This window comes from Manis pentadactyla, chromosome 3 (assembly GCF_030020395.1).
Source record: "Manis pentadactyla isolate mManPen7 chromosome 3, mManPen7.hap1, whole genome shotgun sequence".
NCBI classification, from domain to species: domain Eukaryota; kingdom Metazoa; phylum Chordata; class Mammalia; order Pholidota; family Manidae; genus Manis; species Manis pentadactyla.
Genome location: NC_080021.1, coordinates 127641763 through 127655801, shown reverse-complemented (window position 1 = coordinate 127655801; position 14039 = coordinate 127641763). Strand labels below are relative to the sequence as shown.

At 50.4% G+C, this 14039-nt stretch overlaps 1 protein-coding gene across 1 annotated transcript; it reads left to right on the top strand.

The window, feature by feature from the left end:
* The first annotated feature begins 292 nt into the window (after window positions 1-292).
* On the top strand, window positions 293-12950 carry CARD19 (caspase recruitment domain family member 19). The gene is made up of 6 exons (XM_036896933.2): window positions 293-426; window positions 9504-9646; window positions 10977-11130; window positions 12077-12133; window positions 12267-12338; window positions 12700-12950. The coding sequence occupies exons 1-6, from the start codon at window positions 420-422 to the stop codon at window positions 12807-12809; spliced, it is 543 nt and encodes a 180-aa protein (XP_036752828.2). The 5' UTR covers window positions 293-419; the 3' UTR covers window positions 12810-12950.
* Window positions 12951-14039: the final 1089 nt, after the last annotated feature.

The following is a 14039-nucleotide window of genomic DNA, read 5'->3' as shown; positions in this document are numbered from 1 at the left end:
CTTCCTTTCTCAGAGCCTGAGTCTCCATGACGGGCTTGCTGCGCAGTGACCGGAGCGCGGCGGCCCACTGAGCCGGGATCCCGACGGGCCGCGGGGCGGGGCGAGGGCCGGGGCCGGAGAGCGACCGGGGCCGTGCGACGGCCGTTGCGGAGTTGCGTCACGGCTGGGGCTGGAATCGAGGGGGGTCGGAGTTTGAGGTTCCAAAGGAGGCACAGCGCCCAACGGGGGGCGGGCCCTTCCCGGCAGGGGTGGGGCTAGGGCTGCGGAGGCGGTGCCGCTGGCGCCAGGGCGGGGCCTGCGGGGGGACCGGGATCGCAGAGCAGGGCGGTAGGCGGCTGGCTGGCACCGTCCCGGCAGACGCCTGGCAGCAGTGGGACCCGACTGGCCGGAGCCGGCCGAGGGCGCGCCGTGCCGCCGCCATGACAGGTGAGCGCGGGCTGGGCCAGGGTTGTTCCTGCCGTCCCGGAACGGGTGCGCAGCCTCGGAGGCCCCAGGGCCTGGCGGCCCCGTTGTCACCCGGTGGCCCCCGCTCGCTGCGGTGGTCGAGCGACCTTGGCCTGTGACCACCTTCCCTGTCGGTTGTGTATCAGGGGCCGTAGATAGGCCCTGCAGGGTTCTGCGGGAAGAGGCTGGGTCAGGCCTTGAAAGGTTCTGGGGGCCAAGGGCTGCGGTCAGGCCCTGGAGGGCCCCGGGGGGCGGGGCCCACATGTATCTGGGGTGGGGAGGTGCTGGTGAAGCCCCCTGACAGGGTGGGAGGTGACAGTAACCCGACACCAGGCGTGTCCTGTGGTCCTGCCGTGCAGTCTGCCTAGGGATGCAGACTGTCCTTTCTGCACCGACGGTGGGCCCGCCCAGGTGATGCGTTCCTGGTAGTGTGTGGTGCCCTGTGGACTCTGTGGCTCCTCTCGGGCCATGCCCATCGCCCAGAGACAGGCCCAGGGACACTGGGGGCACAGACTGATTCCCCAAGGGCTTTCTCTTCCAATTTGGGCGACCCGTCAGCCCAGCCGCCCTCCCACAGCCTTTCTGGACTGGGGTGTGCGCCTCCCCCGTGACTACAGCGGAGCAGGGTCCCTGTGCTCTGTGGATTTCCCACTGCTGGGGAAGCTCCATGAGGGTGGTGGGTGCTGATGGACCTCATGGCTGTGTGGTCAGGGAATTCGGTGGCTTCTGGAAGCCACACTATTTACCATGGGGCAGAAGTTGCCTCTGTGTGGCATAGGGGGTCAGGAAAGCCCCAGAAGTCCCCTTTCTCCCTCCCAAGTGCTCAGCTTGAGTTCCAGCTTAGGTCCTACACATAAGTAGGATTTCATGGGCTGGAACCTGGTGTCTTTTGGAAAACAAATATCCCAGTTTGGGCCAGAAAAGACCCCAGCTGCTACACCTACCCCAGCTTCCCTTTGAATCCTTTTCATTTGTGGCTGCCATTTCTGAGCATCTACTGTGTGCTGGGCCCTGCACTGAGTGCTTCTTACCCAGAATTGCCATATAGAGATATGTGGAATGTCATCTCTGTGTGTGGGTGAGGAAACAAAGGCTCAGATTTAGCAGGTGCCAAGCCCCAGCCACCCAGGTGTTTAGTGGCAGAGCTGGGACTAGACCTGTGTCCTGCCCAGGATCCCTAGTCCCCTTTCTCCCTAGTGTCTGTGTGTTGGGCCTCTAGAGACCCCTTCCCTCACAGTCCTTCATTTCTGGGTAAAGGAACGGAGAGGGCAGGCCCAGGAGGGTCAAGTGGACAGCCTTGCATGGCTGCAGGCCTGAAGTCTCTGACTTACTGTCCCTGTGCACAGACTGGGGGCCTGCCTCATGCTGAAAAGAGTTGCAGGGTGAGCATGTGGGTCCTGATGTGTCTGCAGAGGGCCAGCACTGGCCAAGTGTCATTGCAGCTGTCACTGTTACTGAGGAACCAGTCCCTGCCTTATTCTTCTGGGGAGTGAGCCATCTCTCAGGAAGGCCTTTTGGGGAGCGCAGCAAGCTGAACATGAGTTAGCCAGGTGGAAGCCACAGGGGCAGGTCTGCAGGTATCCTGGGCACCAGGGTACAGATGGGGACTTCTGTGTAGGATTGCTTAGGGGCATGGGGTAAGGGCAGGTGGGGTGGCTCCCACAGGGCCTGCAGGGCCAGGTCAGGACAACAGGTTGGGGGTCTGTGAGCCTGGCACTAGCTGGGCAAGAAGACGAAGAAGGCAGTGCTTGGCAAAGGGAGCTGGCAAAGGCCTGGTGAGTTTTGCCTGAGGCTTTCTCTTCCTTTATCCTTTAAAAGCCACCTTGGACTGTTTATCAGGACTAGGACAAAGCAGTTTCCTTTGAGTGCTTGTTCATGCCTGGGTGCAGCCATCTGGGTGTGGTGTTCATGCACAGCTCACCACAACTACAGGAAGCTTTGGCCCCAGGCTGTGCCACCATGCCAGATGACTCAATGGCTTGTGGCAGCAGAGGCCCCGCCATCCTCCAAAAGCCATCACCCATGGGCCTTGGACCTACAGTCATTCCAGAACTCTTTCATCAGTGCCCACTGTGTGCCAGCTTGTGTACAGTTGTGCACACTGTGTAGGTAGCACCTGGCAGAGCAGCCTTGGGTCTGCCCTCGTGGGCCTGACCAATAACAGACATGATGCAGCTAATTGTACTGGTAATTAGTATGTTAACTGAGGGGCAAAAGGCTGGATGTTGTCAAAAGTTTGCCCCAACACCATGCCTCTCTCCACCACTCCCCAGCTGGCTGAGGTCTTGGTCAGGTATCTCACCTACTTGCTATGCCTCAGTTTCCCCATCTGAAAATGGGTGGGGTTGGTTGTGCTTGTGTCGCAGAGCTGACAGAAGGATGAGAAGTGTGCTCAGAGGCCCCAGGATGCCGGGCCATGGGCACTCTCCAAGAGCTGTGGCCAGTATGCTTAACTGTTAAATCGGAAGGCTTCTGGAGCCAAAGCCAGCGGCTTGGAGGGCCCTGCTAAGTGGCTGTGGCAGGGCCGTCCCTGGACAGGCCTCTGTGTGGGGCTGCGATGAGTCTGTTGTGCAGGTAGACTTTCAGGGGCTGGGAGTCAGAAGGTGGAGAGCCCTACTTGGGGAGAGGCCAGCCAGGAGGAGGTGAGGTGAAGAAAGGCAGTCTCTGCAGTCTCCCCCGTGGAAGAAATCAGGGGGAAGGCCCCACCTGTTCCAACAAAAGACCCCATTGAAAGAATCAACTTCATTGAGGCATTGCTTATTTACAGATGGACACCCTCATTTTTAGGGAGTTATTCTGTAAGTCTGACAAATATATACATGCATAGAATATATACATACACCAGCCCAGGCACAATCAAAGCAGACCATTTCTGTCACCCCAGAAAGCTCCTTTGTGCCCCTTGCCAGGTAATCCCACCCGACCCAGGTTTTAGAGCAGTTTTAGTTTACAGAAAATTGGGCACATAATATAGAGTCCCATTCCCACCCACCACCCACCTGTTTCTTCAGTTGTTAACATGTTGCGTTGGTGTGGTATATTTGTTACACTTGATGAATATTATTACTAACTCAAGTCCATAGCTTACATTATGCCTCAGTCCTTGTGTTGTACAGTTCTGTGAGTTTTAAATAATGCACAGTGTCCTATGTCCAGTATTACAGTGTCTTACAGAGTGGTCTCACTGCCCAAAAAAATTCTTTGTGCTCCACCTGTTCATCCCTCCTTCCCCCAAACCCTGGGCAACCACTGGTCTTTTTATTGTCTCCATAGTTTTGCATTTTCTGGAATATCATATAGTTGGGATCATATAGTATATAGCTTTTTCCAATTGGCTTTTTTCATTTTTAGCAATACCCATTTTAAGTTTCCTCTGTCTTTTCATGACTTCGTAGGTCTTTTTTTTATTACTGAATTATAGTCCATTGTAACTGATTAAACTGAACCACAGTTTAATTATCCATTAGCCTTTGTTGTGTGTTATAAAATATACAGAATATAATATTTTCCATTTTAATCATATTGGTGATATTAAATATATCCACAATGTTGTGAAACCATCACCACTATCCATTTCCTGAACTTTGTCATCATCCCAAAGGGAAACTTTGTCCCTGTTAAAACACTAACTCTGCTTTCTCCCTTGCCCAAGCTCTTGGTAATCACTATTCTTTCTGTCTTGAATTTGCTTGCCCTAGATACTCATGTAAGAGGAATCATACAATATTTGTCCTTTTGTGTCTGACTTATTTAGCATAATGTTCTCAAGGTTCCTCCATGTTGTAGCTATTAGAATTTCATTCTTTTTAATGATTGTGTAATATTCCATTGTAATGTTCCATTGTAATATGCCCCATTTTGTTTATACATTCATTCATGGACACTTGAGTTGTTTCTACCTTTTGGCTATTGTGAGTAATACTACTTGGAACATTGGTGGGCAAGAATCTGAGTCCCTGCTTTCAATTCTTTTGGGTATATACCTAGGAGTAGAATTGCCAGATCATGTAGTAAATCTGTGTTTAACTTTTTGAGGAGCCACCATACTGTTTTCCATAGTGGCTGTACCACTTTACATGCTCACCAGCATGCATGAGAATTCCAGTTTCTCCATAGCCTCATCCTCATTCTCCACATTCTTATTCATATATAAATATGTGTATCACTTTAATGAGTATGAGATGGTATCTCATTGAGCTTTGATTTACATTTCCCTAATGACTAGTGATGTTGAGTACCTGTTCATGTGCTTAACAGTCATTGATATATCTTCTTAAATGCCTGTTTAGGTCCTCTGTCCATTTTTGAATGGGTTGTCTATGGATTTTTTTGTTGTTGAGTTGTAGTTCTTGATATATTCTGGATATTAATCCTTTATCAGATACATACTTTGCAGATATTTTCTTCCATCTGTGGGTTGTCTCTCCACCTTCCCCCACAGTCAAAATAGGGTTTGTTTTTAGGCTGTTTATTCCATTCCATTGGTCTATGTGTCTATCCTTATGCCAGTATCACACTGTTTTGATTCCTGTAGCTTTGTAGTAACTTTTGAAATCAGGAGTTGTGAGTCCTCCAACTTTGTTCTTCTTTTTTAAGGATTGTTTTGGCTATAAAGGTTCCATATGAATTTTAGGATGAAAAACAAAAAGCATTGGAATTTGAATACAATTTTGAATTTGTAGACAATCTTGGGTAGTATTGTCATCTTCACAATATTGTCTTTCAGTCCATGAACATGGGATGTCTTTCCATTTATTTGTGTCTTGTTTAATTTCTTTTAGCAATGTTTTGTAGTTTCCAATGTACAAGTCTTTCACCTTGTTGTTTAAATTTATTCCTAGGTATTTTATTCTTTTTGATGCCATTGTAATTGTTTTATTTTTCCTTTTTGGATCATTCATTTTTAGTGTATAGAAATGCAACTAATTTTTTTTGGTATCATTAATCTACAATTACATGAAGAATATGTTTACTAGGCTCCCCCCTTCACCAAATCCCCCCACATACCCCTTCACAGTCACTGTCCATCAGCATAGTAAGTTGCTGTAAAATCACTACTTGTCTTCTCTGTGTTGTAGAGTCCACCCCGTACCCCCTCCACATTATACATGCTAATTGTAATGCCCCCTTTCTTTTTCCTGCCCATATCTCTCCCTTCCCACCCATCCTCCCCAGTCCCTTTCCCTTTGGTAACTGTTAGTCCATTAGTGGGTTCTGTGATTCTGCTGCTGTTTTGTTCCTTCAGTTTTTCTTTGCTCTTATACTCCACATATGAGTGAAATCATTTGGTACTTGTCTTTCTCTGCCTTGCTTATTTCACTGAGCATAATACCCTCTAGCTCCAACCATGTTGTTGCAAATGGTAGTACTTGTTTTCTTCTTATGGCTGAATAATATTCCATTGTGTATACGTACCACATCTTCTTTATCCATTCATCTACTGATGGACATTTAGGTGAGATGCAACTAAATTTTGCTGTATCTTGCAGCTTTGCTGAATTTGTTGATTAGTTCTAACATAGTTTTTTTATTTTTAAGGTTTTCTATAGAAGAGATCATGTCATCTACAGAGATAATTTTGCTTCTTCCTTTCCATTTGAATGCCTTTTATTTCCTTTTCTTGCCTAATTGCTCAGGCTACAATTCCAGTACTATGTTGAATACACATGGTGAGGGTGGGCATCCTTGTCTTGTTCCTGATCTCAGGAAAAAACTTTTAGTTTTTTACCATTGAGTGTGATGTTAGCTGCGGGCTTTTCATATATGATCTTAATCATGACCTTAATCGTGAAGTTTCTTTCTTTTCTTGATTTATTGAATTTTTTTTAAACCAAGAATGGGTATTAAATTTTGTCACATGCTTTTTCTGTATCACTTGAGATGATTGTTTTTCCTTCCTTTTATTAATGTGATTTCTTACAATGATTAATTTTCATCTGTTGAATCATCTCTGCATTCTGGGAATAAATCCCACTTGGTCATGGTGTATACACCTTTTAATATGCTGCTGAATTCGGTTTACTAGTATTTTGTTGAGTTTTGCATCAATATTTATAAGGGATATTGGTAGTTTCTTATAGTATCCTTTTTCTGGATAAAATCCATTCAGATTTCCCATTTCTTCATATTTGATAGATTGTGTGTTTTTAGGACTTTGTCCATTTCATCTAGGTTGTCCAATTTGTAGGCATACAAATGTGCATAGTATTCTTTTATAATCCTTTTTGTTTCTGTAAAATTGATAATAATGTCCCTACTTTTATTTCTGGTCTTAGTAATTTGAGTTTTCTTTTCTTTGTCAATCTAGCTAAAGGTTTGTCAATTTCATTGATCTTTCCAAAGAACCAACTTTTCATGTATTGATTCTTTTCCTATTGTTTTTCTATTTCATTTATTTTACTCCAATCTTTATTATTTTCTTCCTTCTGCTAGCTTTGGGTTTAGTTTGCTCTGCTTTTCTAGTTTCTTAAGGTGTAACATTAGGTTATTGATTTGATGAGATCTTTCTTCTGTTTTAATGTATGCATTTACAGCTATAAATTTCCCTCTCAGAACTGCTTTTGCTGCCTCTCTTAAGTTTTGGTAGGTTATATTTTTATTTTCATTTATCTCAAGGTATTTGATGTATCTAATTAGAATTAGATATATCTAATTTCCCTTGTGGTTTCTTTTTTGATCTATTGGTTATTTTCCACATAATTATGAATTTTCTATTTTCCTTCTGTTACTGATGACTAGTTTTATTCCATGTGATCAGAAAAGATCCTTTGTATGCTTTCAATCCTTTTAAATATATTAAGACTTGTTTTGTGGTGTATCTTGGAGAATGTTCCATTTGCACTTAAGATGTATTCTGCTGTTGTGGATAGAAGGTTCACATCTCTGTTAGGTATCTTTGGTTTATGGGACTGTTCATATCCTCAGTTTCCTTATTTTGTTCTTCCATGCGGTTCTGTTCTTGAGAGTGGTTTATTGAAGTCTCCATTGTTTTAAAGCTGCCTACTTCTCCCTTCTTTGTGCTAACATTTGCTTTGTATATTTTTTGGGCTCTTATATTTGGTGCATATGTTTGTTAGATCTTCTTGGTGAATTGACATTTTTATTATACATAATGTACTTCTTTGATACTTACAGCAGTTTTTTACTTCAAGTCTATTTTTTCTCATATTAGTATAGGTACCTAAGCTCTCTTTTGGACACTTACATGGAATATCCTTTTCCATCCTTTCACTTTAAACCTGTTTGTGTCTTTAGACCTAAAATGAGTCTTATGAAGACAACATATAGGTAAGTCATCCTTTTTAAATCCTGAGAGGAAAACACTCTGTTTCTCCTCTACTCCTATATATAATGCTCATACTTCTCACACTTCTGACTCTTCTGGCCACCAAATTTGTGGGTTTTCCCACCAAGCAATTCTCCTGTTCTCTCGTGGACACAAACTGGATTTCCAACTTAATTCAAAAACAATCTACCCAGAGAGTGTCAGACCGCACAGGTGAAGGGCTCAGTTCCAAGTCCAGGCTGGCGCCTGTGCTTCTGACCAACTAGCTATCACTCAACGTTCCCACAACCCCTCCTTGGTTCCATCATTTTGTTGAATAGGTCATAGAACTCAGAAAACACTTTACCCATTATTGCCTGTTTTACTACAAAGGATATTTCAAAGGACACAGATGAACATCCAAGTGAAGAGATGTTTAGGGCAAAGCTTGTGGGAGGGGTGGGGAGCCCCAGCAGACAGGCCACCCCCCAATACCACCATGTGGCCACCAACTCAGAAGCCTCCAGGCTCCATCCATCTGAAGGGTTTTTAGGGGGTTTCAGTGACTAAATAATTGGTCATTGGTGACTGACCCAGCCTCCAGCTGCTCTCCCCTTCTTGGAGGTTGGGGTGGGGGCCAGAGTTCCAGTCCTCTCAGCATGTGGCTGGCTCCATGGCAACCAGCTGCCACCCTGTGGTTATTTAGGGGCTTTCCAGAAATCACCTCATAACAGTGAGAAGAGGCTGAAATGGGCTTGTTATGAATGACAGAGGACGCCGGTCACCTTCCTGGCTCATGGCTCAGGAAGTGCTGAGAGTGTCAGAGACTGTGCCAGAAATCGGACAAAGACCAAGTACAGATTTCTTACTACAAATCACAGTTTCAGAAGTCCAGTTTGCCAATGTCTGTCTTTTGACTGGACAGTTTAATCATTTACATTTAAGTAATTACTCATAATGGATAACTCATTCCTGCCTTTTTGCTGTGTTTTCTGTGTGTCTTGTGGCTTTTTTGTCCTTAATTTCTCCCATTACTGCCTTTTGTGTTCGGCTGATTTTCTCTAGTAACATTTGATTGCCTCTTGTGTGTATTTTGCAGGTATTTTCTTTGTGGTTCCCTTGAGGCTTGCCCATGACATCTAAAAGTTATCATCTGAAGTTACAGCCCTCTAATTTGGATGGACACCGACATTCACATACAAACATTCCTGTGCAGCCCCACCCACCCACCCCTTTGAGGAGGAAAGGCAGCTGGGGCTCAGGACCATCCTGCCCCGCCCTTGGCCTCAAAGACCCCTCACTCACAGGAACCTTCTTAATGGGAAGAAGGTGCAACAAGGTTGTTTGAATGGTTGCTTCCCCCTCACTGGTAAGCTTGCTAACCTGCTGTTGGCAGCTTGTCCAGGCCACACAGACATGTATGGCATGCTGACTCGGCCGCCCGAGCCCCGTGCTCTGACTGTGTGTCCTGTGGGTGTGGTGGCCAGCCTTCTCGGGCTCCTGTAATATCTACAGGCCCAGCTGCTTCTGGTGGACCCCTTGCTGATTTTTGGCGAGGAGGTCCCCAGTATAGAGGAGGGGCTGAGGGCTCAGCCCTACTTTTGAATGCTCTGGACCAGCCACCCCATTTCTGGGAGAGGGTCAGCAGGACACAGGGGCATACTGGGATACCACCAGTTGGGCACCTCCTAGGGGCCTCCCTGCGTGGGTCTCTGTCCCTACCCTGTGGCACCACAGGTCCTACCAACCCTCTGCAGGCTGCACTGTCTCACTCCCTCTGCCTCTGCTGTTCCAGAGCAAACCTACTGTGACCGCCTGGTCCAGGACACGCCTTTCCTGACGGGCTGCGGGCGCCTGAGTGAGGGGCAGGTGGACAGGATCATCCTGCAGCTGAACCGCTACTACCCCCAGATCCTCAGCAACAAGGACACAGAAAAGGTGGCAGAAGGGCGGGTGCGGGTCTGGGCTGTGCTCCCGTCTCTTCCTAGCGAGTAGGTGGGTGGAGGACAGGCCCCTGGAGGTAGGGGCCTATGGGCTTGAGACGACCTTGGACCCGGGGCGTGTTTCGTGAGCCTGTCTCTTCCCATGTCCCCCAGTCTGCTGGGCCTCCAGACACATGGGGAGCACCAAAGTAGACGAGACATCATGCCACTGCACACGATAAACCTGGGGGGGTGCGGGGGCAGTGGGTAGGGGGGCTGGGGGAGCGGGGTGCTATGGGGCTCGTGACTCCAAAGGCTCAAAATGGGCCAGTGTTTTGGGTGTGACCTGGCCTCCTGTTCAGGGACATGGATGGGAGTGGGCACCCTTGTCCACCCCCACGCTTTGGCTCCCTTGTTGCGGAGGGTGCCAGAGAGCAGACAAGGACCTGGAGAGAGCCTTTTCCTGTTGTAGCCCTGGCTTCCTTCCTGTATGCAGGGTAGCCATGCTTGTGCAAGGCTGTCTGCAGGCTTGGGGCCTCTCCTGGGCAGGTGAGGCTAGTCCTCAACCGAACTGGATCTGCATGGGCCCTGCTAACTCAGATGCTGCTGACATTATAAAAGTAGAGGCTCAAATTTATATCTGGTAATCAAAAGTAATACACGTCTATTGTAAAAAAACTTGAGAAGTTGCAGATGTTTATACAAGAAGTGTGCTTGTCTGCACACACTTCCACAATTCCTTTCCTCAGGTACCTGGGGCGCCTGCTGGGCACTTGGCTTTGCAGTTTCTGTTAACACTGATTCCATGTAAAATGGCATGGTGCCACCAGGCGGCAGCACCAGATCACAGCCTCTAGGTCATGGGGTCAGCGCCAAGTGCCCTGTCCCCTGACCTTAGAACAACACATTTCTCCAACAAACACTTCAAAGAAGCCACATTTTTTCTTATCTCTTAATTTATTGAATGGTTGAGTCACATTCTTATAAACTAAGTTACCACTTAACACCATCATTGTGTTGAGCTTATCCTTACATGTGGGTTTTTTACTCCCTTTTTACAAATGATAAACCTGGTCTTAGGGGTGAAGTGACCTGTGAAGTTCCACGTGAGCACGAGGGCCCCCCACTTCAACAGTGTTGCTGCCAACCTCCCTGGTGACCTGACCCAGCCTCCACAGGCCTGCTGTGATGTGCCCTCTCTGCCCCACCCCCATGTGGGCGTGGCTCTTGGTCCCCCCTCCCTGGGTGCTCAGAGCACCTGGGTGGGACACCTCACGAGGAAGCTGGGACCTCCAGCCCACAGCCACCTTTGCCACTCCGCACCTCATCTTCCCTTGTGCCCCCAGTTTCGGAACCCCAAAGCATCCCTGCGCGTACGGCTGTGTGACCTCCTGGGCCACCTGCAGCGGAGCAGCGAGAGGGACTGCCAGGAGTTCTACCGGGCCCTATACATCCATGCCCAGCTGCTGCACAGCCACCTGCCCAGCCGGCTTGCCCCCCGTAAGCCACCCACCACCTCCTCCACCAGAGGAAAGTCCGGACAATGCAGAGCTCTCTGTGTCTCTGTCTGTCTTCTGGCTCTGGTTCTGTCTGTCTCCCTTTGTCTCTGTTCCTCAGTCTCCTTGTCCCTACCTCCTGTCTCTCTTCTCTCTGTGCAAATTTTCACACAAAACTAGCATCTCTGTAACCAGTACACCTTACGCTCTCATGGGACCGGCTCACACTGTGGGTAGCCTCAGCCTTGAGTGAACTCACCCCACAGCGGATGTCCACGTGGTCGCCACAGTGTGGGTGTTTGTGTACAGCAAAGACAGCTGGTCCAGGGCATGTGTATTGGTTTAGAGGGCCCTCCCTGTGGGCCCGGGAGGCACATGAGCCTGGAGGATCCTCTGAGCTGCAGGGTGGGGACAGGGAGCTGTAGGCAGGAATGGTTACTCAGTCCCCGGCGACAGCAGCTACTGTCCCTCGATTCTCGGATGAGAGGCTGCAGATCCCAAGGGACAGGGTGGCTCATCCCAGGCCATCAGGGCTGGCTCCTCTGACCCCAAGGAAAGGCCAGCAGGACTGGGCCCTGAGTTCCAGCACCCAAACGTCCTGTCATGCTAGCAGCCAGGGCCCCACAGTCCTGCTGTGAATCAGATACCTTCTGAACTCCTGGTGCCTTTGGCCAGCCACCAGTATGTGTCTGGTTGGGGAGCCCCAGGAGGCGGGGGGTGGGAGCAGAAGGCCCTGTTGTCCTGTGCACACCATCAGACTGGACAGGCGGGTGTTAGCCCCACCCTGTGGCCATCTAGGTCCCAGGAAGCAGACAAAAGGACAAGATTTCAAACTGCAGGGTCCCTTCCCCTCCCCACTTCCCCCAGGGCTCTGTGGGAGGGGCCTCAGCAGCCCCCTGGGTTCCTTTGTGTTGGCCCTCCACTAACCACTCCTGTGACTTTGCTTCCAGAGAACTCAGATTGCACAGAGCTAGCCTCGGGCACCAGCCGCGCACACAGTGACAGGGGTAAAGCTCGCCCTGGCTCAGCCTCGGCCTTGGGGCTTGTTGCCCAGGCAGGCTCCTTCCGGCTTCCTGCTGGGTGGCTCCCTGGGGCTGGTGGGGCGCCTTCAGGCTCAGGCAGCCCTGTCTGTCTCCACAGGACCGGTGGCCTTCCTGGCCTACCTCGGCCTAGCCATAGGGCTGGCGCTCCTGGCCTACAGCCGCCCTCCTGGTGAGTGCTGCTGGCCGCTCCCCACCCCCACCCCCACCTTCTGGCCCTCCATGCATGTTCCCTCCCCGTGGGCAGCACGGTGCAGGGCCCACCTTGCACGGCACAGGAGAAATATGCGGTGGGGCCCGAGCCCACCAGGCCCCAGCCTGGGTGGCCATCACGCCCGTGCCTGGGGGTGACAGCCCCTCACAGGATGAGGCACACAGCACCCCACGTCTGGGCCTGTGTCACGGCCCAGTGGGGAAGCCCCACTGTCCCCTCCCTCCACACCAAGTTGTTGAGGTTGTGGTGGGCCGATGTGCTCTGCAGTGGGGCTCAGAGGAGTCCACCTTGGCAGGGCTGAGACCCCCTTGTCTTCCAGACCCCAGGGTGCTGCCAGGGGCCAGGCGCGTCCTGGGCTTCTCCCCCATCATCCTTGACAGGCACGTCAGCCGCTTCCTGCTGGCCTTCCTCACAGATGCGAGGCTCTGACACCCCAGCCCTGCCCTGGGGCGAACAGCATCTTCTCTATGAACTTGCTTCCTGTATTTATAATCCTGTTAAGAAGTGCTCACCCTTGCCTTACAAAGTAGCTCAGCAGAATTAAATGTGGAGAGTTCTCTCATCTCTTCAGTTTTCTAGATGATACTGGCTCCTGTGCATTTCCTCCTGGCAGGGGCTGACCTGAGGTCTCCCAGTGTCCCGCATCCAGCCTGGGCCCAGGTCCTGCCCAGGCCGCCCTCTGAACTCCTGCAGCCTGCACCTCACCCTCCCACGTGGGCTCCCTGCCGCGTGTCTGTCCCCTCCATGGCCCTTCTCCGGACCCCACTCCCCACCTGCAGCCTCAGGTGGGGGTAAGGGAGTGCCAGCCACACACCTGAGATGCCCCTGAACCAATTCCTCCTGGCAGGTGAGCTGCGGTCCCCCACTTCTCAAAGAGGAAACAGGTCACTCAGCTAGGAAAGAGTCACCTGGTATGTGAGGGGATCTGAGCTCAGCCACTGTCCCTATTCCCCTTCCATGATGTGTCCAAGGAGGCCCACTGCCTCAGCCCCCTTGTCCCTGTCCAGGCACCAGAATCAACTACCACTGTCCTGCCCCGTACCAAGTCCTAGGAGCAGAGCCCCTACCTCCTGGGCTTAGCAGGTCTGGGGCAGAGTCAGGCACAACTATGGTCAGAGCCTAAAAAAGAGCACAGAATCTTGTGCTGGATTCCAGGGGGTCAAGACTCAGAACAGTCCACAGAACCTTCTAGAACTTACAGAGATGAAAAACAGTTTTGGGCTCCTGCTCCTCATATCCTCCTCGGCCGCCTGGGGTTTGACTGAACCTGGCCTCTCCTGATCAGGGACCAGACCTGTCCCCTCCATCAGGGTGCGTGTGCTGCCTGTCACCTGCTGGCCTCAGGCTTAGGACCCTGATGTGCCCACATCTCTTGTAAACGTGAGGGGGAGTGGACGAGTCCAAGTGGGCCTAGTGCCCCGCCCTCTGCACCCACTGTCAACCCTGGGGGCTTGTGAGCAACCACATCCCCGACACTGGGTCCCAGACACCCCTGCCCTCTTGCAGGCACCCCTCCACAGGGCACCTCCACCCCCACTGCAGAGCAGAAGGCTTCAGCAGCCCAGATGGGGTTCTACCAGCCCTCCCTCCACACACTCACGTGCACACACATGCACATGCAAACACATGCTCACACGCCAGGCTCAGGCCCTCCTCCTG